Source organism: Uranotaenia lowii, chromosome 2, assembly GCF_029784155.1.
Source record: "Uranotaenia lowii strain MFRU-FL chromosome 2, ASM2978415v1, whole genome shotgun sequence".
NCBI classification, from domain to species: Eukaryota; Metazoa; Arthropoda; class Insecta; order Diptera; family Culicidae; genus Uranotaenia; species Uranotaenia lowii.
In genome coordinates, this window is record NC_073692.1 from 354173446 (window position 1) to 354199516 (window position 26071).

Genomic DNA, 26071 nt, shown 5'->3' on the forward strand with positions numbered 1-26071 from the left:
AAGATGTATGATAAAACCTTCTTAGGACTAAGGACTAAGATATGCAACCATATGTCTTGTACGCTTATTAATTTCAACCCAAGTATGCACTCTCTCTGATTGAGGAAGACGCAGCAGTTGAGCTGCGTAGTCAAGGCACTACTCGATACTCCGCCGAAAAGTTAAGGTCCAATCAACAGGCCTTAGGATTCTTCCCTGGCTAGTTGAGCTGCTTCTTTGTTATCTAGTTTGGAGTAACATGTGAACGTACTCCGAGTCGTTAGAGAAGTGCTCATGCCTCGAGTTGTCAAAAGAAGCGGTGTGCGTGTTAACCTCGAGTCATTACGAGGAGAGGTCCGATCACGAGCGTTGTGCGTTAACCTCGAGTCATTACGAAGAGAGATCGGGTTTCGAATCGTCAAGAGGAGAGGTTTTTGACCTTCGGCCATTACGAGGATAGGCCTCGAGACATTAGACGAGAGGTCGATCTCTAGACATTAGAAGAAAGAACGTACCTCGAGTCGTAAAGAGCAGAGGTATTGCTTATACTGGCTTCATTAATGAGTGTGCTGTGGAGAACACTAGCGCTTGTATGACTTCCCTGTGCTGAAGGATAGTTTAATCCCAGTTCGATATGGCACTCAAAGTCAGAGACCCAAACTTTGCCAAACTGGGTTGACCTGAAGTCAGAGTGTAATTTAAACTTTTTATTGAGATCATTACTTACTTCATAAAGCAATTTGCTTTATTTGGGACTTCACCATCATTTGTTCTTTCACAGGTTGTAGATGCTGAGGGTGAGTGTCTGAGGAACAACTTTCTTTCGTTTTTCGTTTCGATGTGATTTGGAGCACATTTGCACATTTTTGCATTTGGAGCATTTTGGCACATGCATACGTGTCTGTTGCTGGCATTTTTCATTAGCACTGAGGTGAGTAAGCTTAATAAGTAGCTTTACTTGATCCTTATTCCTAGCTTTCAACACATACCCGTCATTTTTTAGTTCTAGAAAACCTCCTTCCTTTTTTCCAGTAGTATGTTTCCGTCACCAGTATTTTAAATAGGCAACGACTGTGTAGATCCTCTTGGTCTAAATGTTCCGGAAAAAGTATAACAGGGAAAACCGCGGCCAATTTCAGAACACCACTTCCGAAAAAACTGATCATTTGCCTGATCATATTTTGGTTTTGAGATAGAGAAAACACATCTTATACCCACGAAAGCAGAGGATAAACTGAATAGAAATATTGACCGATATGGCGTTTTCTAATGGTTTATTCGGATTTGGCAGAAAAACCAGTTTCTGTTTCTTCCAAATGTCAGGAAATGCTTTTACTGCCACCAACCTCCATATCTGACGAAATTTATTCGAATAGCTATTCGGGAGTTCTCAAACTGTGACCATTCAAAATATTGTTAACATATTCTTAAACGGTCGCCGTGAAAAAAGAAATCAGAGTTAACGGTACACGCCTTAATATGTTTTGTTTTTGTTTTTTTACACAGCTCCGTTTCCCGTTTTTCCTAAAACCTATGTCTACGCTCTTAAAGTTCTACTGTATGTAGTGTAGAATCATACAAACTTCCAAACCTTAAAATATTTTAGGCCATCTCCGGCAATCTGTTTGATTGATAACTACTCTCGTGCGTCGTCAGATTGGAAAATGCTCAGCGACCAAACACTTTCTAAGGGGTAATTCCTATATATCGTCACTGAACATGGTCAGCTATTGCAATTAACACATCTATCGAATGGAAATGTTAAGGTAATTTAATGTCGCTGCATAAATTGAAAATAAAACATGTCAACAATTTCTCGCTATAAAAGTACAAGTAAATACATCCGAGGAAAATAATCTCAACAGAACTTCTAAGGGGACAACATTCATCAGTTTTAATTAGAATTCCATACAATGTTCTCAGCCAGGCTATTACTTCTAGTTGCGGTAGTCTGTTTGACTACCGTCTTCTTTACCAACGGCGATGAAAACGTACCTCAATCAACGAATTTTATCGCAGGTGAGTTATGAGGAAATTTCTTAAATGTTATCGGTTAAAAATTAAACGTGTTTTCTGGTTCGGTTTTAGCGGACAACCTTTTGATGCCAGAAAGCGGACATCAAGGATCGGAACCTCTTCGGGTTAAACGTCAAAGCTGTGAAAATGCGAGGTGTGCGAATGCATGTGCCACGAGGGGTCTGCTCGGACAATGTGTGAGTGGTCGATGTCGATGCTTTTGAAAAACAAGACAATTAAACAATTTTATTTTTTAAATTAAAATTTACCTAAAACATTTGAGACAGTGCAGTGAAGTAAATGAAATTTAAGAAAATAAATAAGTCCGCAACCAATATCAAATTCTTCTTTTGTCTGCCCATCCCTCCCTTCGATTTTTTTTTCGAAAATCCCGTAGGGGGGCATAAATAAAGTTTAAGGTTTTTTAATCTTCGTAAAAATGGTATGAAATCGTCAAAATATCCATGGTAAATTTTTCAAACACACGAGGCCTCAGAAGCGAATTGTCAATGTCAATTGCATACTATTGTCATTGCATCTTAGACATTCGACATTAAATTGTTGCCGATGTGACACAAAATCTTGAAATTTAGCTTTGGTATAGTGAATATTTGCCATGATGTTCCAAAGATTTACTGTATGATCTTTTTCTATTGATGTTTTTGGTGATTTTAAAAAGAAAAAAGAGCCTAATGTTCCTCTATAAAATCACCAAGAAACACCAATCGAAAAAGATCATAAGTACGTGCGGTGATCAGAATAAATAGTTTATCCTTGTAAGAATCTTCTGCTGGTACCGAAGATTGAAAAGAGCGTTTGAGTATCTCAAGAAGAGTGATTTGTGCACTAAATTAGCTGAATAAAGTGCCCAAGGTAAGCCACCAGCACCATAGCTATGCAACAACTTGAGTCAAGAGTCCATCATCCTCGTTTGCCAGTCTTCTTCAATTAACATTAGTTATTGCACACTGGAATCAAGAATAAAATTATTTCAAGTGATTAGTAGATATATAATGTTTTCATATATTACTATGCACAGAAATCAGAAATATTAAATATACAAACAGTAAAAATTGAAGGGATATTTTAATTCTTCTCAGTAACAAAATTCATTCAGTAACATTTCGATCATTGTGCGTCACATTCTTCAACGAGATGATCGCATGAATTCGCTGAAGCTACGTTGTTTGTTTGTTCGCTATTAGCTCATATTCTCACGGTCTCGTCGTGATGATGATGATTTTGTAGTCGTTTTTTTTCCTTTTTTTCTCCTTTTACTTGGTATTCTCGGTCTCGAGCAAACGCTGAACGAAGCACAGAAAAGGTTACGAGGAATAAGTGGATTGGATATTCTACTATTGCGCCGTAGGCTTCGATCGACCAGCCAGACCATAAAGCTGAATGAATTGTGAAACAGGTTTTTTTTAGTCCGCTGTCTTCGCCATATTGGTAGGATTTTTCTTCAATCCTGTTTCGTGCCGAAAAATAAAACATTAGAAACCGAGAAACAAACATTTTAAACGTCAAATCTTCAAAATATTCAAGGTTTTAATTTCGAATTTTCGCATATCCGCAAGTGCTCAAATCCTGAAATATTCTTACATACCAAATAAATGAACGGAGATTTTGTATCCTAATTTTTAATAGAATATTCAACCGTATTTAAACCGAGTATTCGTCTTTTAATCGAATAACAAAAAAAATGAGTACATATTCGGTATTCGGCCGTTTGCCAAATACCACTATTCGGAAAATCTTAAATCAGACGTTGAGCAAATAACAAATGCAAAACATCATTACCAACTTGACAGCACGGATACAGTGATACTAAATTGTCGAATCAGAACAAGAAAATGTTGACAATCAATAACGTTTGGTATCGTTGTTGAACATTCATTCTAAATACGTCCTCATTACGTCCAGAGACCGTTTTCATCATTCAATAATAGCATATAAATAGGCGTTCCTAGGTGGCTACCTTGTGGGACTCCATCGAACGATATATTGAACACGGAAAAGTGTAGGTAATCTTGAATGTGTGAAGGACTTCGACAAATCAAAGTTGGGCATGTAGCCATCTGGTTGCACAAAGCACATACAGGAAAACCAAGGTCTGGTAAAAGTCGATTAAATATTAAATCTACCTGATTTGTTTTCTATAAATTGAACACTGAACCCAAAATCACACTTAAAAACACTAGATGATTCACTTAAAAGTGAAAACTCAGTGAATTTCTTCGTTTCAAGTGACTCATGTACATTTCACTTGCCTCTTACTTAAATTTTTAGTGACCAAATCAATATTCACTTACTCATCACTTGAGTTTTAAGTGACCGGCACTGAATGTCTTCGATGCTCACGATATCCTTCATCTCCTCCCTACATTCCTTCTCACCTCTATTCTCAATCATTACTTTACAGCATCGACTTTTTTTCTCTGGAAACAAATTTTATTTACCCAATATCCTTAATTTTTATTCCATATTCCACATCTTTATCCTCCATCCTACAAATTTTATTTAATTTCTACATATCCTTCATCTCATCTCTACATTCCTTCTCAACTCTATTCTCAATAGAATCTTATATTTACAGACGTTTGTTTTTCTAGAATACATCATTTTATTTTGCAGATATCCCTCATCTCAATTCTACATTCATTCCCTGCAAAAGCTTTTTAAATCTAAAAATTTTATTTATTTACTGCATATTCTTCATCCAATGCGAAAATACTTTTCCCTGAAGCCTTCCCAATTTGTACTTTCCCTGATACTCTGTTTTTGTTTACCAGAGCCGGAACAATCCGAAAAAATCTTAGTAACAGCTTTCTCAAACTGTGCTTTTCTTGTCGCCCTGTCTCTATTCACGAGAGCCGGAATAATTCGATAGTATTCTTAGAAACAGCTTTCCCAATTAAAAACAAACAAATTAAAATTCAGAAGCAGCAGCATTAAAAATCTGCGCTTCCTAAGCCAATTCTGTCTTTTTTCCACCAGAAGGCCAAACCAAAACAAACAATCAGCAGCAACAGTCTTAAAAATCTGCGCTCCAAAGCCATTGCGTTTTTTTTCTACTGGAAGGCCAAACAAAATCAGCAAAAGCTGCCTGAAAATCTGCGCTTCTAAATCCATTGAGTCCATTTCCACCGGAAAGCCAAACCAAAACAAACAAACAGCAGCAACAGTCTTAAAAATCTGCACTTACAAAACCTTTCCGTCTTTTTCTCGGATGGCCAAATCAAAGCAAACAACAACATTGCAAGCAACTCAACAGTCCTAAAAATCTGCGCTTCTTTAGCCAATTCCGTTTTTCCACCGGAAAGCCAAACCAAAACAAACCACCAGTAGCAGCAGCCTTAAAAATCTTCGCTTCCAAAGCCATTCCGTCTTTTTTCCACCGGAAGGCCAAATCAACACAAACAATCAGCAACAAAAGCCTTATAAATCTATACTTCCTAAGCCAATTCCGTCTTATACACCGGAAAACCAAATCAAAGTAAACAATCAGCAAAAGCAGCCTTAAAAACCTGCGCTTCCTTAACCAATTACGTTTTTTTCTACCGGTAGGCCAAATCAAAGTAAAAAAATCAGCAGAAACTGCCTGAAAATCTGGGCTTCCAAATCCATTCCGTCTTTTTCCACCGGAAGGTCAAACCAAAACAAACCAACAGAAGCAACAGTCTTAAAAATTTGCGCTTCCAAGTATTGAAGTAGCCATTGGTTTAGAGTCACCTTAGTGACACACAGTTTTTTCACTTATTAATAAACTAGCACCCAAACTGTTAAGACCTGCGTTATTGTTCTTCAGGTTTTGGGAGCAGCGTAACTGAAAGTTCTACTTTTTCAAGATCCCTTCAAGAAGTTTTCAGAACCGAAACAGTAATAGCAAGTAGCGCGAAAAAGACCGGAATTATTCAGTTTGCTGGTGAGCAGTACGATATTTGGAAGTTTCGGGTTCAATCCCAACTGGCGATTCATGGTGTGGATCTGGCAATACAGGAAGACAATCCAAACGAAGATGCACCCGCAGCGACACAAGCGGCGTTCAACGAGATGGACAATAAAGCGAAGGCCCTCGGCCCTTATTATCTCATACGTTTCCGAGGATTTCCTGGAATAGTAAGAGATAAAGAAACCGCAAAGCAGATGTGGGAATCCTTGAGATCGACTTTCTGCAAAGTTGGTTTTGCGGCGTTAAATTTTATACGGAGAAGCCTGTAAAATCTTAAGATGGCCGAAGGATCAAATCTGAAGGATCATTTCAAGAAATTTGATGAGCACATACGTCAATTGAAGAGTGCTGGACCAACAATGTCGGAGAAGGATCAAATAAGTCAGCTGTTAATGTCCTTATCATTGTCATTTGATACCGTAACAACAGCACTTGAAAATTTAAACGAGGAAGAACTGCGAATGGACATGGTCAAGGTAAGGTTGATGGCTGAGGAACTGAAACGTGCTGGCAGAACTGATAACTCGTTTGCTCAAGAGGATTCCGAAGGTGTAGCTTTAGCGACCAGAACACACAAACCCAAATTTTTCGAAAAATGTTTCCAATGCGGTCTTATTGGTCACAGGCGGTTTGAGTGTCCTAGCAACAGAAGATTCAAAGAGCGTGCTTATGTAGCTGAAGTTCCTGTTGATCGGGAGGTAGTTTTGGTGGTGCGATCTGGAGATGAGGTCGTTCAGAAGGTCGGATGCCTGGAATGGGTTCTCGATTCCGGGGCCAGTCGTCATATGGTAGGAACACAAGCAGTGTTTGAATCGATGGAAGAACTAAAAGAACCGATTCCTATTGAATGCGAAGGCTGGAGAAATCATGATTGTTACAAAAATTGGTCGAATCAGAGGAAGATTGGTAGCCAAAGGATTGGAAGTACCGGTAGTATTCAACGAAGTTGTATTTGTTCCTGACTTAAAATACAATTTGCTTTCGACGAGACAACTTTCAAAGATGGGTGTCAAGGTGATCCTGGAAGAAAATTTTGCAAGTTTAATGATGGCATATCGAGAAATCGCTGCTACTGTACTGTGTTAATATGAGAATTTCTGAACGATTGATGGCATTGAACAGTGCTGTGAGTACGTCGTCAACATTAGAACTATGGCTTCGGAGGTTGGCACATCTTGGTCACAAGAATATTCTAAAATTGAAGACTGCAGATATGGTTGACGGAATGAACGATGTTAAATCTTCGGATGTGGATGGCTTGTTCTGTGCCTCCTGCTCAGAAGGAAAAATGGTACGTAATCCTTTCAATAGAAATCGACCCTCTACTTCTAGGCCGCTGGAACGTATACATACAGATGTGTGTGGTCCAATAACTCCAACTACGTATGACGGACATCGCTACATCGTTTCTTTTTTGGATGATTATACCCATTTTTTAGTCATATGTCTGATGAAAAAAAAATCAAGTTTTTGAGTATTATAAAGTTTATGAGGCAATGGTGACTGCTAAATTTGGATGCTTGATATAAAACTTACGTTGTGATCTTGGCCGAGAATATTTTTCAACTGAACAGCTGGAATATTATAAACGTAGAGGAACTCAAGTTGAACCTTCTGTTGGATATTCGCCTCAACTAGTTGAGTCAGGCGTACCAAAATATTTATGGGGCGAGGCAGCTCTGAACGCAGTGTATGTTACAAACCGTAGTTCTACTGAAGCATTAAATACGAACGATACTCCGACGGAAAGATGGCATGGTGTAAACGAATATTAAAAATCTACGAGTTTTTTATGTCTATCGTTTTCTTGGATACCTAAACCAAAAAGAAGCAAATTGGATCCCACGGGACAAAAATATACAATGGTTGGATATGCCCCGAACGTGTATCGTTTATGGAATACAAAAACAAGAAGAACGAATACGATTTTCCTCTCCCATTTAATGAAAACAAGAAGATGCATTTAGAAAAAGAAAAACTTAATATCGTTCCTGTAAAAGCAGTACTAACATCCGACCCAAGTGATCGACAAGAACCAAGAGATGATATGTGCAGTTCAATAGAAAAAGAAAATGTTTTGAATGCATCAGCTAGTGATGACCAAAATTTCGAAGATGCTGTTGATGTCCCTTGTTCCTACAATCAACTCGATGATGAGAACCCAGGACCCCCTCCGCACTCCCACCACAAACAGAAAGAATCATTTCAGATTACATTTTTCCACTTAGAGCAATGTCTGTTGTAGAAAATCTTTCACAGATTCCTAAAAACTACTGCGACGTTTCTGGTAACATCCATGAGGTCAATGGCGGAAAGCGATAGATGATGAGCTAAGATCCCTCCTGGAGAATGGCACGTGGGATTTGGTCCAACGCCCTACAGAAGCATCAGTCATCCCTTGCAAATGGGTATTTGTTGTGAAAACGGATGCTGTAGGAAGTTCACCGAGGTACAAGGCTAGACTTGTGGTGGAAGGCTTTATGCAGAAAATGTATATTGATTATGAAGAGACGTTTGCGTCTGTAGCCAGAATGAATACTATTTGGACAATTATTGCTGTTGCTAATGCTAGAAACTACTTTATTCACCAATTAGATGTTAAACAGCATTTTTGAACGGTATTTTGGATAAGCTTGTCTATATGCAGGTGCCAGAGGGCATTGTTTCAAAGCCTAATGAAGTTTGTTTGCTTAAAAAAATCATTGTATGGCCTCAAACAAAGTCCAGCACCTTGGACAACAGCCGATTTAATGAGTGTCTGTTAAGGCTTGGTTTTACACGATCGCAACATGACTACTGTCTTTATATTCTAAAGGAAAAAGAAAGCATAACATATATAATTATATATGTAGATGAACTTTTGATTGTAGCCTCGCTGATGAGTACGATAAAACAATTGAAGAAATTATTAATGGAAGGATTCCAAATGACCGATTTGGTGGAGCTGCATGACTTCTTAGGAATACGATTTGAGCGAGATATGAATGAAGGTACTTTTTCCCTGTCACAGAAAGGAAAGATTGAAAAAACTCTTTGCAAATTTAACATGGAAAATTGTAAACCGTCGGCTTCACCTGCTGAAACAAATCTACAACTCATGAAACATGATGGCCACTGTGGTCAACCTTTTTGGGAGCTGATAGGAAGTCTTATGTACATCATGTTAGGAACGCGTCAGGATTTATGATACGTTGTGGAATACCTATCCAGATTCCAAGATGCAGCTGGAGATGATCATTGGAAATGTGCCAAACGAGTTTTACGTTATTTACAAGGAACAAAAGATTTGAAGCTGGTATACAAACGTGATGTATCGAAACCACCCATTGAAGCATTTGTGTACTCTGATTTTGCAAGTGATGAAGAAGACAGAAAATGTGTATCTGGACATTTGGTTCTACGATTGGTTGGTCATCTAAAAAGCAGTCCGTTGTAGCGATGTCCTCTACAGAAGCTGAGTACATTGCTTTAAGCAGCTGTATTAGTGAAGTTATTTGGTCGCAAGGTTTGATGCCCGATTTATCAGACACTACGAATCTTCTTCCAGTTCCCGTATACGAAGACAATCAAGAAGCTATAAAGATGGCTCAGAAGGAGGAAACGCGACGTGTCAAGCACATTTCGTGCGAGATGCGGTCATGAATAGAAAAGTTAAATTACTCTACATCGGAACCAAGGAACAACAGGCGGATTTGTTTAAGAAATCACTCCCAGTTCAGCAATTCACTACTCTTTGTAAAAAAATAGGATTAGAACACATCAATGGAGAGGGAGTATTGAAGTAGCCATTGGTTTAGAGTCACCTTAGTGACAAACAGTTTTTTTCACTTATTAATAAACTAGCACTCAAACTGCTAAGACCTGCGTTATTCTTCTTCACCATGCCATTCCGTCTTTTTCCACCGGATGACCAAATCAAAGCAAACAATCAGCCGCAACACTCCTAATAATCTGCGCTTCAAAAGCCAATTCCGTTTTTTAGGGATGAATCATCCCAGAGGATGAAAATCCCGTAAAAAAACAATTCCTTTTTTTCCACCGGAAAGGCAAACCAAACAACCAGCAACAACAGCCTTAAAAATCTGCGCTTCCAAAGCCTTTCCTTCTTTTTTTGCCAGTGGCCGAATCAGAAACAATTTTGATCGTAGCAGCAGCCATTAAATTCTGTGCTCCCTGTGCCAATCTGTATTTCTACCGGAGGCCGAATAAAAACTTTTTTTTCGTAGCAGCAGCCTTTAAAATCTGTGCTCCCTGTGCTAATCCGTGTTTCTACCGGAGGCTGAATCAGAAATAATTTTTCGTTGCAGAAGCCTTGACAATCTGCGCTCTCTGTCCTTATTATACCAACCCACGCCATGCATTGTCGTGATTTTACGATGCTTATGAATCTCAATTCAGAGATTCACTCAGAAACGTCTTTCACTCACACAAGAAAAGATCAATGACTGATTTTGTTTCGTTTGTTTTGCATAGTATTGCCAAAATAACAAACGTTGTCATAGACATTTATTTAATTTTATTTATCTTTAGTGTTTCCGAATACAACTATTACTTTATTTTATTTGAATTAAATTTGATTTATTTTCGGCATATCCTCCATCTCATCCCTACAGTAATATTCGGCATCAGTTCAATCGGCTAGGGAACGTTTGTTGTCTGAAAATCTCCAAAAGATGACCAAAAAATACCGATATCGCTACAACAACAGTCAAATCTACAAAGCCTTATTGGTAGTTGGTTAGTCTGGTTGGTCTTCTCTATTGATTTTGCAACACGCACGATATTATGAATCAAATTGAAGCATTTGTTGGTTAGATAGCAGTGAGCTCCTGCTTAGAGAAAGAATTGACTGACAGCAATTCATCTGAATCCTTCTTATAGTTCCTATTGTAGAGTCGATAGGTTATAATCCCCAGCTACACCAAAAATATCCTGAGAAGTGACAATATTAATAACATGATATACTTCCAATATTCATAAAAAAAATCTGAAGAAAAATCGTCTCTACCATATTTAAGTAATAATTTATTCTTTAGGCGCAGTCTTAACGAAAACTTGTACCAAGTTCAACTTGGGCGCGAATTTCTAGGTGCAAGTTCAACTTTAACTTGCATGACATCCTAAACATAGGTTTATTTAAAACAGCAACCCAAGCGTATATATTGAACCTGAGAGTTCGCACCGAGTTTTGTACAAAGATTCAAACATAGGTATCTGTTTATAAATTTTGTTTTGTACACAAAACTGATAATGATTTTTAGATATTTCTGTAAAACTCATTCGGCGTTTTTTTTTTTAAAATAATTTTAAATTATTTCTGTAGTGATCGGGTACAGATGTAATAAGGTTCGAAGCTAATTCTAAGATGGCATTTTTTAGAAAGAAATTCCAACTATCTTTAGTTTGCTAAGTTAAATTTTTGCATACTTCTGCCCTCATTTTCTCAAAAAAAAAATCAGATATTAAACACATTCTATTCTAGATCTACATCATTCTTTGAACCAATGTTAAAAATATACCAACTGCATACATATCGCTGATGCTTTCCAGCTTTGTTTATGTTTCAGATAAGATAGCCAGCCCACATCCGGAGGGCGCGTATCTCTCGGCCCTCTTATTATATGTATGAGGTACATATAACGTGGTGGAGCATAAATAAAAACCTGTTTTGGTTCAGCTGATGTTCCCCCACAACGGAGAAAACCAGTTTCGTTCGCGTCGTGCTGCCCGAAGTTGACCTGTTTTGTAGAATCTCCGAGAAGATACCTATTAACAACAGCTTTTTGAAGCGATTGAGAAAAAGAAGAAATGAGAAACGACTTACTCGTTCCGCAGCAAGAATACCACAAAACCATGAGGTGGTTTTAAGATTATTCAATGTTTGAACTCTTTACTTTTAGTGGAACTATCGGCCATTTGAAAACGAATTTTAATGGCTTTTTTTTTATTTCGTGTGAAGTCAAAACACAGTATTTTTCGATTGAGAATCGAGAAGCACAAACAAATCAGAAAAGATTAGCAATCATAAAATAAACAATGAAAATTCCTGAGCGCAGGTATTCGTTTCGCATACAGAAAATACCATTCATTGCAACAAACTCAACTTCTTTTCGCAAGGAAGTTTCTCCCAAGAGGGAAAGAAAGTAGAATCCGATCAAGGTTAAAAATTCTTACCTGAATTCTTGGGTCCAGCTCGTTGTTTTCCTCACGTTCTGTTTTGCTGCCCGCAGCACCTGCTGCTCCTGCATTGAGGGACGGTTCCATCTTTCCAAGCTTTATGGTTTGCTTGTTGTTGTTTATGAACAGTTAGTTATTGTACGTTTAATTTCCCCCTCGTTGATTTTCCTTCTATCTCGTCACACTTTTCTTTCGGGAAGGTTTTTTTCTTGTTCTCTTCCTCCAGGGGAGATGATTCTATATAATCCGAGGTGTGTAGATGGGTGTTTTCGGATCGTTTCCTCCCTTTAGATGGTCATTTCCCTTTTTCGAATAACCTTGAGGGGCAATCACTTAACAATGCAATTTTCAGAGACAGCAATTGACCCTTGATATTAGAAATGCCCTAGTAAAGATAGATTTTCAACAGGTTTTTTGGGGGATTCCGGATCAGCACCACATTAATCTGGGTACTTGAAGGAATATTTTTTTGTAGGAAACAAAAACAAGCTTTCTTCAGCGGATCACACCAATACCTTACGCATTTCCCTGCTCTGATACGATATATGTGGAACCCCTATTATAGGAACTTTTGTGAATCACCGAACCTGCTGCCGTGCATTCGAGACATGCATGAAAACAAGGAAGCGAAAATATTGATTCCTCACATCGACCACGGTAGCTCAGGGCTAAATTTATTAGCAGGTACTTTTATATTATGATCCGCTAGGCAACCCTGGAGCAACTTTGCACAACTGCCATCCGCAAGAGAGAAAAATGAAAAACGCAACACACACTCCCTCCCGCTAGGTTTAGGTTCCGAATAGGTGTAGCTACTAGCTGCAGGAATTTCACGTAATCAGCTTCGTCACTGGCCAAACGAGTAGCATTTTTTCCTGAGACCAAATCGTAGCACTTTTCCCACACGGATCTACACTTCTCAAATTTCTCGAAGATTACCAGAAGATTCTTCTTCAAATGACCAGCTAATCGGCAGCGTATGTGACGCGGCTAGCAGAATTTTCATTATTCGGTTGCGAAACGATTAATCATTTCCACAAAAATGCGATTTTACACCACACACGACGAACGAAAAACGTCTAACGCGAAACGAAGCACGTAAACGAATGCATGAAGCAGGCAAAACAATGACAGTTGGAAACACGGGAAAAACGGAAAAACGACAGCAAACGCAAAACAAAAATGGCGTTGAAAATGATCCCGATAGGAAATTTGACAGTTGAAAAATTTCGCCGTTCACATATTTAGTTGGGTGCCGATTTAGTCTGGTTACGAATCACCCTACTAAATCAATGACCCTATTTAGTATGCCGATTAATCGGGCTACGCTTGAATATGAAATAGGTGCCATACTAAATCGGCTGATGAGTAGGCTCACACAATTACGCATGATTTGGTAGCACAATAAGTTGATCGACGTAATCAGGAGGGATCGGTCAATTTAGTAGGTTTTCGTAGGATTCTATTTTGTTGGCAAACTTTAAGCCTATTTAGTATGGAATGGTCATAACTGAATTAGTTGTGTTGTGTGATGGAGTTCATCGAAGGGAAAGCTTGGCTCACGATAGCACAGAAGACTTCGTCAGTGCTCATCAGCAGTTTGTTCGAGTGGTGAGCGGGTTTCTTTCGGTTCCGTCATGACGACGTCAACCTGACCAAGTTCCCGGACGTGTGCCGGGCATGCCTGAAGCCGTAATCAAAGGTGTTCATGATTCCGATGGAGGCATCGCTGACGACGCCCTCACCGTGGGCCAGTTTCTGGATGAGGTGCCGGAGGTGAGTTGATGGAATAAAAAATTTATTTTGGAAATTAGTTTGATTGTTTTCCTCTTATTTCAATAGAAAAACATTCAGCTCTCGAAATCTTTGTACCGGTTGGGTGGAGGAGCTGGAACGGATTTCTACCTTCAGGTGCGAGCTGCTGTTGAGTCAGAAGTTTACGGAAGCCTTGGTAGATCGTTGGAGTTTTGCAGTGCTTGGATGGCAAGCTTCTCCACAGGACAGATCGTTTCCCGACCGGCTACTGTAGGACGCTAGGTTCATCATTGCCGAATGAGCCAGTTTGCAGGTTCGTGCCTCCACCATCAGGCTACCTGCCAAAAATTTACTTCGCCAACCACCTGGAGACATTTTTACTACAGCAAAATAAAATTACCTCTACTGGACTTGCTCCGAGATACTAAAATGAACCATTTACATAAATCGCCCTATTTAGTCGCGGATGGTACTTTTGCGGTCAATCAATCCGGCTATTCAGTCGGATTGAGTTGGGTGGAAGAAAGAAAAATAAATTTTTGAGGTCAATCAATCCGGCTATTTAGTACGATTGGGTAGAGTGGTAGGAAAGAAATCGATGTTGGCGGTCAATCAATTCAGCTATTTAGTCGGATTGCGTAGGGTGGTAGGGAGAAAAATCAATTTTAACAGTCAATCAATCCGGCTATTTAGTACGATTTAGTAGGGTGGTAGAAAAACAGTCGATTTTTGTGGTCAATCAATTCTGCTATTAAGTCGGATTGAGTTGGGTGGTACAAAGAAAAATCTATTTTTGCTGTCAATCAATCCGGCTATTTGGTACGATTGGGTAGGGTGGTAGGAAAAACAATCGATTTTTGAGGCCAATCAATTCTGGTATTTAGTCGGATTGAGTCGGGCGGTTAATACTAAATAGCTCGTTTGATACCCCTATTAAATAGCTGAACGTCGAAAATCTCATCAACTTTATCGCCCTACTAATCAGGCGATTAAGTCGGTTCCTACACAATCATGCTACTCATCACCCTATTTGATAGGCCTACGAAATCGGCTTATTAATCGGCTGATGCCCAGCAAAAACTCCCATAAGCGACGTTGCAACAATAGGCCGATTAGTATGATCGAAAATCGGCCGACGCACCCTTCGCGAGCCGACTAAGTATGATGAATAGTAGGGTGTATTTCCTATCGGGATGCGAATAGACGCGAAAAGGAAATTTTGAAATTTTCGTGGCAGCTGTCACTTGACGGTATTAACCCTTAAAGGTCGAAATTTGGATCAGTGTTGGTAAATTTCGCCCGTCACGCTTGACCCGACTACACAGTAAACGAAAATTACCGAGTTCGGTAATTTTTTTACCGAAATCCTAACATGTGGAAATCGTTAAACTGTTCGGTAATTTTTTCATGGCGGAGAAGTGACAGCTGTCAAATATTACAGATCTTTTTCGGTAAAAAATTATCGAAACTCGGCTGATTATATCTAAGATCATCTGTCAAATTATTGACAGTTGTCAACGTGACAGCTCGTTATATTACCGAACAACGGTGTTGTACAACCGAAATGCCTGTAATTATTACCGAAAGGCCGGTAATGTTTAACCGGAAAACTATAAAAGCTCGGTAGCATGTACCGAACAACCGGTAAGATTTACAGAAATTCCTTAATAAATTACCGAAAACCTGAAAATATTACCGAATCACCTGTAATTATTACCGAATTATCTAAAACTATTACCGAAATACCGTTATTTTTTTTACCGAAAAGCTGTAAAAGTCCGGTATTTTTCACCGACCGACCGTTAGAATTTACCGAAACACCTGTAACAATTACCGAAATGCCGGTAAATATTCTCAAAATGCCGATAAATATTACCGGTATTTCGGTAACTATTACAGAAATATCGGGAATTTTAACCAAAAAAACGGTAATTTTCACCGAAATTTCTGTAATTATTACCGAAATACCGGTAATATTTACCGAAAACTGTAAAATTTTCGGTAATTTTTACCGAAACCCGTAAAATTTTCGGAAATTTCAGCTTATAATGCACAGCACATTACGCGAGATGATTCGAGTCTTCACAAAACAATTCAATTGAGAAATTTCAATTCTGAAGAACATATATAAACCAGGCTCCGTCAAATCGAAGTTTTCGCCTAAAACGAAAATGTCTTCTTGAAATTTTCGACTCGTGTCATTTCACTTCGAGCTTCATGGCGTCTGACAAGAAATAATACAAGTCGAAAATTTCGTTTCAGAAGACATCTCCGCTTTATGCGAAAACATGTATTTGACATAGTCTCTAAGGTCCTAAGGTTTGTTCTTCAGAAGTGAAATTTCTCGCTTGAAGTATCTTCTGGAGACTCGAGTCATTTCATGTTATGCGATGCCCATCCTTAGCTGAAATTACTGAACGTTTTCCAGGGTTCGGCAAAAATTCGCATTCACCTAGCAAAAAAGTAAATAATACCATTTTCTTATTCACCCACCAAAAACGTAAATGTTAACTGTTTTAGCTGGTTTTATCAATTGCATAGTATTTTTCTCGGAAAGGAAAAAACAAAATTCATTCAAATATGAAATTCGTATATAATTTGAATTGCCCTTTTTTTCTTGTAATATATGGTTCACAAAGTATTTAAGTGAAATTGATGGAAATACAGCTTCCGGGATGGATGTAGAGTTTATGCAGGAAGCCTCGATAGAATTAGAGAAGTGGCCAACGTTTTGAGATGAACTCAAGGCTACAAAGCGGTTTTGATCCGGATGAGCATAGTTTGTGAATACAGTATCTACATCGACAAGAATAAGGTGCGGTTGATTGAAGGCATGTCATTGTCTTCTTTTTGGCCATTTTATCTTGGCGGATTTTATAAATATCTTTACTGGAACTGTGTTGAAACTCAACTACATAGATTAAACTTTTCCTGGACATGCATGATACCTGCTTTTGATTAAAATGATATCCATCATAACACCACCTTATTCGGTAGATTTTTAATCTTATCGTTGTTTGTCTGAAAAAATATAAATATTATAAATTCATCAATTTTACTAGCTCAGGAAAAAAATTACAAGCGAAGATTGGTTTAAATAATTACAAATAATGATAATATTAGCTGGTTAAAAGAGCAAGTTCATTGAGAACTAAAGGGGTATTAGATAAAAAATAATATTGGTTCACCTTGCGAAGAATTGACAGGAAAACTGGCATGAGCAGACCACTGGGATTCATTTTCCAGTAGAAAAAAATAAGCATGAACAGGGTTCGGATATTTTGCCGGATCCATTTCTGAAATGCTGAAAATGCTTTTCCATCAAGATAGGTAATTCAAATCTGTAATGTGATAAGTGTTGTAAATCAATTAAGCAATTATATTTAGCGGAAAGTTTTACCGTTCTGTTTATTCCGTTCCGATTTTATGAATTTTATCTGCACATGCCAAATCAAACTTTGTTTATGTGATTTGATGAGAGGTTAACCTCAATAAACATAAAGACAACTTTCACCTCGCTCAGAGGTAAGATTTACCTTTTTTGAATTTACCTTTTTTTCTAGGTGAATTACACCTTTTGCTTCAGCTCAATTCAGTTTACCTCGCTTCGAGGTGAAATTCACCTCGAAGAGGTAGAAGTTACCTTCTTGGCTTTCACGAGTGTTCACCTTTTGATCTCGGTGAATTTTACCTTTTTATTATTTTCCGTGAGGTAATTTAAATCGGGACAGTATAGTGGGTGAAGGCAAGGCAACCTGTATAATTTTTTTTTATGTACCTCATTGAAGGCAAGGTTCCTGCAAAAAAAAAAATATAAAAACACATTGGATTAGTTTTTCAAACACCAACTCACCTGGCACAAAGGTACAAAGTGTAAACGAGGGTTAGATTTGAAGAAGGTGAATTATTATCGAGCTCGCTAATGACGGCCTGCTGGAATGATGGGGATTATTCTGCGACTCGAGTTTCGTGACTCACGAAATTTTACGTCTTCGTCCTGACTCCAGAAAATGTATTAATGAGCTCTGAAGACCAATAACAGCTCATCCGAATTAAAATTTCGAGACCAGCAAAACGATATGAAATTTCGAAAGTCACGTCACTCGAGTCGCAGAATAACCCCCGATTTCTGGTGCTGATTCGGAAACTTCAGAACCGCTGGTTGCAGCTTGGGAAAGACACTGGTAGTGGGAAAACAGTGCCCGAATAGACTTGCACCGTGAAAAAACCATGAAGTTCATAATCACAATACCATGAATTTGATGGTTTGCACCATGACTTTTACGATCCACGATACCGTGAATGCACATTGAAGTTCATAGTTTTCGACCATATATATCATAGTTTTGACGAAAATAACCATGAAAAAGGGGTATTGTTATGCAGCGTGACCATGAAAAAAATATCGATTTCCCATACATTAGAAAGCCGAAAAATATAAAGTTCATGGTTCTTTCAGCTTCCAGTTTTTCATGGTAAAACCATGGAAATCCGATTATTTTCATGGTTAAACCGCTGTAATGAAAATTTTTGCTCTTTGTGGGGTTTTTGTATTTGTTTTTGGTTGTCATCATTTATATTATTAAAAACGGATGAATTTATATTTATTATTTATTATTTATTCAAAGAATCATAACCCTTTACTCACACTAATGGATTTTTCGCTTGGAAAGGTCTGAGGCCAACAATCCGGCATTCGGTTGCCGCTCCCGGCATGCATTCACTACCGCATCCTGTGCAACTCACAGTGTTGGTTTTTTGCTGGAATTGATAAAAATAAAAGATTAAACATATATATGATTGCCTCTTTTACATTTCAACTCACCATTGCGTCCATCTCCGAACACTTCGAACGATTTCTTAAAAAAAAACACTTGAGAAACTACCGACCGACGATTGCGTAGAGAAAAAAACAAAGTGCCACGCGAGATGCGGCCGTCAAATCATCCGTACACGAATAACTGGGAATTTGCAAATTCTTGAAAATTATTAAACGCTCGGATGTTCTTTTAACCATGAAGTAAATGGTCACATTCAAATTCATTGGATAATGAATGTGATACCATGGTTTTGTTCTATTCGGGTGGTAATCATTTGGAGAACGACACATTTTGATCCAAACATTAAACAACTTCCACAATCAGATTGGTTCGAGTTTGCATATCTAAATTCCTTGTCACACTACTAGAAATCATATTTAGTTCCCTTAGTTCCAGGTAGCTCCTCATTGGGGGAAGCAAACGATAACATGAACAGGATGCTGACAGCCAAATCGAAGAAAACAAGAATTTGTAAAGCATCCATTCCGGATGCTCGTGATTTCGAGATACGATAGAACGGAACTGTAAACACAAGCTTTCTGTGACTGAAACTAGGTATTTTTCCACTTGATTTTTTGTTCCATCGTCAGTCTTTAGATTTCTGATTTATTGACGAATGAACCAGAAGAAAGTTTATGAGGCTGACTTGTAAATTATTGATTAATTTATTAACTTTAAAATTACTTACTTGTTGGTTTTCGGTGTTACCGTATGATAATGGAAGCTGGAAAAATTATGGTCTGATTGAATACATGGGTAGGAAAAATTGCAATGGCTATACTTACAAAACAACATTAAGTTGAAAACAATTAGCACTGCCAGAAATTTACGTTGTAGTTTTCACAACTGCAATACACGTTTTGTTTTTGCTCGCAACTGCTCAAACGACTGCTTGATGCTAGACATCCCGCTTGCGTTCTTGAAAAAGAAAATGAAAAAACGAGATGGCTGGCCGGCCGGACAGATATTTGTTGCTTTTCTTTGGCGGAAGCGAGATGCAATAGTTTATCACGGCTGTGAGAGTGAGACGAGGTTTGACGTTGGTTTTGACAGCGGCACATGACGGCAGGAATGTTTTACAGATTTTTTCGGCGTTTTTTTACCGAAAAATGATGACAAACCGATTTGTTTACACAAAATAAACGAGCTTCGTAAAATCAAGAATCGATTCACCGAACTCGGTAAAAATAAGATGTCAAATTGATCAATTACCGAAAATTTTCGAATTACAGAACTGGTTCTGTAAAATAAATTACCGAATTCGGTAATTTTCATTTACTGTGTAGTTTTGTTTCATCAAACGACTGGCACTGTTCTCAATTGATGGAGCCTCACTACTCGCATGACGACTAAAGCACGACAACAATCAACATTTCTCCATCATCGACTGGCGAAGCTCCTACACATGGTCAAAATTTCTCCTGAGAGTGACTGGCAAATCTCTTCACACTTCGACCGGCTGCTGACGGCAGGTACAACTAATTGAACGACTTGCTGGCAGAGAGCAACAATAGCAATAAAAAACTGAAAACGAGCTTGCTGGCAGGAGCAACAATAATAATAAATGCTTTTCTTGTTCGTCTTCGGTCGTCTTCGGCTTGCTGGCAGGAGTAACAATAATAATAAATGCGTTTCTTTTTCGTCTTCAGTTCGGTCCACGACTCGTTTGAATGCGATTGGTGAATGCTTGACTATGAAATTTTTTTAGCTTCATACGACTGGGGGTTGAATGACTGGCAAACGAAGTGACTGGTCGTTAAGGAACAGTCAATTGAGTTTGACGGACCAAGAGACTCAACAGTCACAGTCATTTGACTAATGACGATGAATAATGCCAACCCTGATTTGGATCGCCCGAAATTCAAATTTTGCTCATCAAATTTTTAACCGTACTATTTTAAATTTAGAATTTTCTTGAATTTTGGGATTTTCTATTCCATGTATTAATCATGCAACAACCATGGTTTGTGTTTCATAAGGGCAAACTACCTAAGCAACCGAAATATTTACTTGATTGAAGGGTTTGAAAGTTACATTTAAATGTTAGCTGACAATTTTAGGTACTCATTGATGAACTTGAAAGTTGCAAAAGGGATTTATATGTACACAGTAAACGAAAATTACCGAGTTCGGTAATTTTTTTTACCGAAATCCTAACATGTGTAAATCGTTAAACTGTTCGGTAATTTTTTCGGTAAAAAATAAACGAACATCAGTAAATAAAGAATCGATTTACCGATGTTCGTTTATTTTTTACCGAAACAATTACCGAACAGTTTAACGATTTACACATGTTAGGATTTCGGTAAAAAAATTACCGAACTCGGTAATTTTCGTTTACTGTGTGGGTGACTTATTTTGCCCAATTCGCCAATTCCCATGAGTGAAAGTTACAAAAGTGATTCATATGTACGTTGCAAGAGACTTATGACACAAAAAGAGCACAAAACGGGATTTACTAAGGTATTCAAAAAGATTAATGAGGTGCTTTCTTCCTGGCTGGCTAGCTGCCTGATTGGGCGGCTCCCGCTTGCAGGTATGCTACAAAATCATATCACCACTTCGAGTTTAAGTTTCAGTTAGAATAACATCTAGGCGTGGCCGTGTTCGATTGTCTCCTTCACAAAGGTCGGAGTTCGATCCCCAAGCCGGGCAAGATCTTTTTAATAAGTAATGACCATTCAAATATTACGTAACGCGTTTGGGAGGGAGGGGGTATAGAAGTTTGTTACGGTTTGTTAATTTTTGATAGAATATGTGTTACGTAGGGGTTGTGGGGGGAGGGGGGGGGTCGAAAATGACCGAAAATTGCGTTACGTAATATTTGAACGGCCCCATTACTTGAGTGTTTTACAACGAGATTTGATCATAGCAGGAGGCAGTGACAGATTTGAATAAAATTTTCACTTAAGTACGCCAGACAGAGGAAAATTTACACGTGTTTTTTGCTAATAAAATTAATCGAGGAGTTCTTTTGTAAAAAAGTACTTTTCCTATCACGGTCCGAAATTTGAACTTATCCCAAAGGAAACCTCCGGAAGCGACAGGTAAAACCCGTTAGATTTCTCGGCCAGTAGAGTCCGAGGTCTAATATTTAGTTTGTCGAACCGGATAAAGCCCGTTACATTGTTCGGCCAGTAGAGTCCGAGATTTAATGTTTGGTCCATCCCTCCGGCAGGTAAAACCCGTTAGATTGCCCGGCCAGTGGAGTCCGAGGTCCAATACTGAGTGACCATTTCGATGCGTTATATTTAGGAAATGTATAGAGAAAAAGGATAATCGAAGAGCAAATTGAGCAAATCTCGGCAAACCATATGGGGACACCATGTACTGAACATGATGAAAAGAATGGAAGCTAACTGAAGATTAATATCAGTGTTTGATACTTAGTGATGAAAAGAGAGCAATTCAAATCCATAAAAATGGAACATAGAGAGAGAGAAGTATATACAATTGTTAAAACGAGAGAAAGAGAAGAACAACTAAATCAGCAGATCTCGATGGTCTGCGAATGAGTTTGAATAAGATTGAAACGGATAATGGTCGCGTTGCAAATTGTAGGAGATGTAAATCAAAATTGTATGACCATCGGTTACGACACCACCTTGTCCACCTTCTTTGGCGCAGAAAGCCAGTTTGCCTTGAACTGCTGCTCGTCCTTAGCAGGTTTTTTTGGTCTTCTTTAGGTTCCGCTTGACAATAGCCCAGTATTTCTTAATTGAGCGGAGCTCTGGCGTGTTGGGAGGGTTCTTGACCTTGGGAACCACCTGCACGTTGTTGGCAGCGTACCACTCCATGGCCTTTTTACCGTAATTGCAAGATGCCAAATCCGTCCAAAACAGTACGGAACAACCGTGTTTCTTCAAGAAAGGCAGCAGACGTTTATTCAAACACTCTTTCACGTAAATTTCTTGGTTGACAGTCCCGGAAGCTATGAAAATGCTGCTTTTCAAGCCACAGGTACAGATGGCTTGCCAAATCAGATATTTCTTCGCGAACTTTGACAGTTTCATGTGCTTGAAAATATCTGCTACCTTTCCCCTTTCTTTTGCCGTATAAAACTCCTATCCCGGAAGCTGCTTGTAGTCGGCTTTGACGTAGGTTTCGTCGTCCATTACCACGCAGTCAAACTTCGTCAGCATCGTCGTGTACAGCCTCCGAGATCGCGCTTTGGCCGTCGTATTTTGTTTATCATCGCGATTTGGAGTCACTACCTTCTTGTAAGTCGATAGTCCGGCTCGTTTTTTGGCTCGGTTGTAGACGATACATCCAGCTTATTTGCGGCATCTCGGAGAGAGAGGTTAGGGTTTCGCTTGAAACTACCGGCAACTCTCTTTGTCGTCTCAGCGGCTTCCGGTTTTCGATTTCCCCCCGATCCAGACTTCCTGGCTGCCGACAAACGTTCCCCAAACACTTTGGGCCTTATTCTGCGAGGCGAATGAAGTGACTCGGAGTCACATTAGTCGTAGTCACGTGACTCTAGTCGGGGTATTCCGAGAGGCGACTCACTTTAGGTGACTAGTTCATTGCCTCGGTGGCTTGATGTTCATTTTGACGTTCTAGAGGCAATAAACCAGCTGGGTTGCCAGGTGCCCAGATTTGTCTGTAAAACCAAGACTTTTGACCCTTCGTCCAGATATTGGTCAGACACAGATTTTGCCCAGATTTTTGCTGAGAGTGCCCAGATTTTACAGACTTTTACAATTGAGTGATGAAATCAATATTCATGTATCAAATTTGATCCGTAAGTGCCAGATTAGACTGAAATCTTGCTTGTATTCATTGGTATTTGATCAATCATTCATTAAACTTTTTTTTTAGAATAAGATCGGCTTGTTACGTGTTAGAGAACAGTGTTTGTTATATATGTCTCAACTCTGAAATAACCTAAATACCACAGTATCTCCCCCTCCCCTCCGCTCACACGCATCGTGAAATTTCTTGTTTGGTACCAAATTTGCAATCTTCCTTATGCACAGACACACACAGACTTTTTTTCAAAATTGCCCAGATTTTTTATCCTCAACACCTGGCATCCCTGTAAACCAGTTTCATCGGGTTCACCATGCGAACTGTCAAACATGTAAGGAACATGCAAAGCAGGTAGTGTGATATTCATTTCTTGGATGACGTCACATTCATAAAGAATTTGAAAATAATGCATTCAATTTTATTTGTAACCAAACCCAATGTAGGACTACAATAAAACAAAACAATCTTCTTCGAACATGCTGTAAATTCCAAAGCAAAATTAAAATTGTCTTCCGTTCCAGTTCTGGTTGAGAATTGGAATTTGCATTTTTGTACGCATCAAAAAGTTAAATAGCTATAGAGAACTTCAAATAAAAAGATCAAATACAGATTGAAAACTTAAATCCAAAATTTCATTCTACATTAACAATAATCAGATAAATTTTTATTCAAATTCAAAGTGAGAACCTTTAAAAACATATCTCAGATCAAAAGTTGAAATTTCAAAGAAACATTTTTTAATAGATTCATAATTCAGAATTATAGATTTCATATCACGTATCAAACTAGGGTTTCAGATATAATTTCATATATTTCAGATCCAGGTTTCAAAGTTGATATTCTTTAGAATTCGGAATCAAAAATCAAATTCCTTATGTGACTTTCGGTTTTTGGAAATAAAAGATTGGACGCCATTTTTAGTTTAAATAGAGGGACAATGTTTTTATGATTGCGTATGTTTTATTAAAAATTGATTTGTATTCAGTTGATATCATTAAGATTGTTGACAGTTGTGATTTGAAATTGCTTCATTAAAATTAGTGTTAAAAAGTGCTACATCCTTAAAAACTTCATTTTTTTTTAAATAGAATTAAACATATGCAATTGTGCTGTCTTAACATCGTGAACAAACAAATATACATGTAGGTAAAATAGAGATTTATTTTTTTAACAAAATAGTTGACAAAAGAAAAAAAAAGATATTTTTTCCATCCTTATTCAAATTGATAAAAAAAGCTTGATAATTCAACAATAAAAGAAATGTTGCTTGAATAAATAAAATACTATTTGTTATTACTTTTAAAATCAAATTATTTGATTATAAAAAAATGGACATATTCATAACCATGTACAGACCATGTTCGATTTTGGCAACATTCAATTTTGGCAACATCCGTGCTAAACCGTTTGTTTTTGGCAACATAAAAAAAAGGTTTTTGTCATTTTTTTTATTTTTGTTTTGAATTAGTCAAAATTAATGTATAAAACATAATATTATCATTAAATTTATTAGATTGGCCCAACTTCATTAATTCTAAGCAAATATAAAAAAATATTCTATTTTCTACTGCTTTAAACTAATATAATTGAGGTAATCAAATAAATTTAATGCAAATATTAAGTTTTAAATAAATTTTGATTCATTTAAATTAAAAATATAAATAAAAAGTGACCGTTTGATATTGGCAACATTCGATTTTGGTAAAACAAAATTTACGGGGTCTGTAGATACACAACTGATTTTAATCAAACTTTCAATATTTTCAAACTACTAATACAAATGCAAAAGCAAAAATGCCGTACCTATAAAATCAAGAATCTTTATTGACGGGCAGTTCATTTAAATTCACCCGAAATGACTATTGCCCAATGTTCGTACATATTAAGGTAATGCAGACCAGATAAATTTCATTCACAATTTTACATACTTTCTTCAAAATTTTGAGTGTAAATGTGTTTTGATTTCTTTGCTAAGTATTTATTTTTTTGTTTGTAACTAGCTCAAGCTCTTTTATAAAAATAAACAGTATCTTCTGATTGTTTTGGTTCACGCAGAAAAATATATTGTGAAAATAATAAGATTTCGGCCAAAAATAATAAAAATTTTGGTTGGGAAAAAGCACAAATATATTTTTGATAACACTGACAAAAATCATCTATTCGATTTAAACTTTTTTTTTTTTTTTTGTAAATCTTTATTTGAAACGGCTCATACCTCAGGTTTTAAGGAGCCAAACTCGTTTTTTGTTTTTACAATATTTTGCTTAGCTTAACACTTTTATTTTAAAGAGAAAGAAGATAGGAAAGGGAAATATGAAAATAAAAATGAATTATAGACGAAGATCGATAGCTTTTAGAAAAAGGTAGATTTCGAACATGTAGTCCAAATCTAGCACAGCTAGTATATCTCTCACTGGAACATTAGGTGGTTTTCCTCGGGCCCGAAGGGAGTCTATTAAATTCGTTCTGGCGACAAGATGGACCTCACACGACCAGACAATATGCTCGATGTCATGGTAACCTTGGCCGCAACTACACAAATTGCTGCCAGCAATGTCAAAACGATAGAGTACCGCGTCTAAGGAATAATGATTGGACATGAGACGGGAAAATATACAAA

At 37.8% G+C, this 26071-nt stretch overlaps 2 protein-coding genes and 2 long non-coding RNA genes across 9 annotated transcripts in view; 2 read left to right on the forward strand and 2 right to left on the reverse strand.

The window, feature by feature from the left end:
• The window catches only part of LOC129745812 (SH3 domain-binding protein 5 homolog), a 132112-nt gene extending 118899 nt beyond the window's left edge, over positions 1-13213 (reverse strand). The window contains exons 1-2 of one of the 6 annotated variants that reach the window (XM_055739170.1): positions 12772-13213; positions 12122-12680 (exon numbers count right to left, since the gene is read on the reverse strand). In XM_055739170.1, coding sequence (XP_055595145.1) covers positions 12122-12211 — 90 coding nt within the window. In that variant the 5' untranslated portion in view covers positions 12212-12680; positions 12772-13213. Of the gene's footprint in view, positions 1-12121 lie in introns of all 6 variants that reach the window. The other 5 variants (XM_055739171.1, XM_055739172.1, XM_055739174.1 and 2 more) reach the window with 5 other exon arrangements.
• The window catches only part of LOC129745810 (SH3 domain-binding protein 5 homolog), a 96852-nt gene that overhangs the window by 51428 nt on the left and 19353 nt on the right, over positions 1-26071 (forward strand). The window lies entirely within an intron of this gene.
• Positions 621-2337, forward strand: LOC129745822 (uncharacterized). The gene is made up of 2 exons (XR_008737190.1): positions 621-1998; positions 2068-2337. It is a non-coding gene; the product is annotated as an uncharacterized LOC129745822 (long non-coding RNA).
• LOC129745821 (uncharacterized) lies at positions 16472-17971 on the reverse strand. Its single transcript, XR_008737189.1, has 4 exons — positions 17733-17971; positions 17280-17676; positions 17068-17220; positions 16472-16900 (listed from the first exon to the last, which is right to left on the reverse strand). It is a non-coding gene; the product is annotated as an uncharacterized LOC129745821 (long non-coding RNA).